This window comes from Centroberyx affinis, unplaced genomic scaffold, assembly GCF_046629955.1.
Source record: "Centroberyx affinis isolate AG114_WGS23_722 - 3 ecotype Tasmania unplaced genomic scaffold, CSIRO-AGI_Caff_v1 ptg004812l_1, whole genome shotgun sequence".
Taxonomy (NCBI): Eukaryota; Metazoa; Chordata; class Actinopteri; order Beryciformes; family Berycidae; genus Centroberyx; species Centroberyx affinis.
Window position 1 is genome coordinate 1 of NW_027282341.1, and position 1,107 is coordinate 1,107.

The 1,107-nt window shown below is 51.1% G+C and overlaps 1 protein-coding gene across 1 annotated transcript; it reads right to left on the minus strand.

The window, feature by feature from the left end:
- Positions 1-522: 522 nt before the first annotated feature.
- LOC139666107 (dual specificity protein phosphatase 4-like) lies at positions 523-892 on the minus strand (the record flags this gene model as incomplete). The annotated part of the gene is made up of 1 exon (XM_071545220.1): positions 523-892. A coding segment is annotated over exon 1 (370 nt), but the record flags the coding sequence as incomplete, so codon positions are not given.
- Positions 893-1,107: the final 215 nt, after the last annotated feature.

The window sequence follows — 1,107 nt, forward strand, 5'->3', positions numbered from 1 at the left end:
GTAACTGTATTATTATTATTATTATTATTACGCCTTTATTGTCCGATATAAAGGCTGAACCCAGGAATAAATGACAATGATAGTGATAGTAATAGGCTTCTACTCTAGTTGTATTATTACTGCAGGTTTCTATTGTCTCATACAAAGGCTCAATTCGAGAATAAACGTCTATTAGTGGAAGGCTATAGGTTTTTACTCTATTTGCATTATAGTTACAGGCTTCAGTTGTCCCATATAGAGGCTGAATCCGAGAATAAACGATTATTTCTGGTATTTGGAGTATTATAGGCTTCTATTCTATCTGTATTATCGTTATATTCTCCAGTTGACCCATATAAAGACTGAAACCAAGAATAAACGATAGTAATACGGGCTTCTGTTCTGTAGCATATTATCATTACAGGCTCCAGTTGACCCATATAAAGACTGAAACCAAGAATAAACGATAGTACTACACTATCATTGCTCCAGTTGACCCATATAACGGCTGAACGCAGGGATAACCGCGCGCCGCACTCCTACCTTTCAGCAGGTATATTTCCGTGCCGGAGGAGTCCCTGCACAGCGCGTGGAGCACCAGCGTGACGGTGCTGTCCTCCTTCACCGCGTCCGAGTCCTGCGTCCTCTCGTCGTACAGCACCACGGCCGAGTAGAGCCCCGACCTGAGGCGGCCCCGGACCTCCTCGTCCCCGGCCAGGACCTGCTCCAGGCTCAGCGCGGAGCCCTTGGCCCTCCGGCGGACGATGGTGTTGCAGCGCGCGTTGACGGCGCCGCGGATGTGCCCCGCGCTGAAGGCGAGGAAGGAGCGGCAGTCCAGCAGCAGACACTTGCCGCTGTCGTCCTTCAGGAGCCGCTTCAGCACCGGGCAGTCCATCTCGCACAGGTCGTCCATCGCCGTCGTCGTTGTGTGTTGGTTTCGCTGTCGGTAATATCCTCTCCCCGCCACCAAAAAAATCCCCCCCGGAGAAGGCGCGCGGATCCTGCGGTGGAAGCCCCCCCTTGTCCCGCTCCTCTATGTGCGCATCTTTTCTCCCGCGGAGCGCGTTGTAAAAGAAACCTACTACTTTTACGCGCAGTCCCGGTCACCTCTTTCTTTATCTCTGTCTC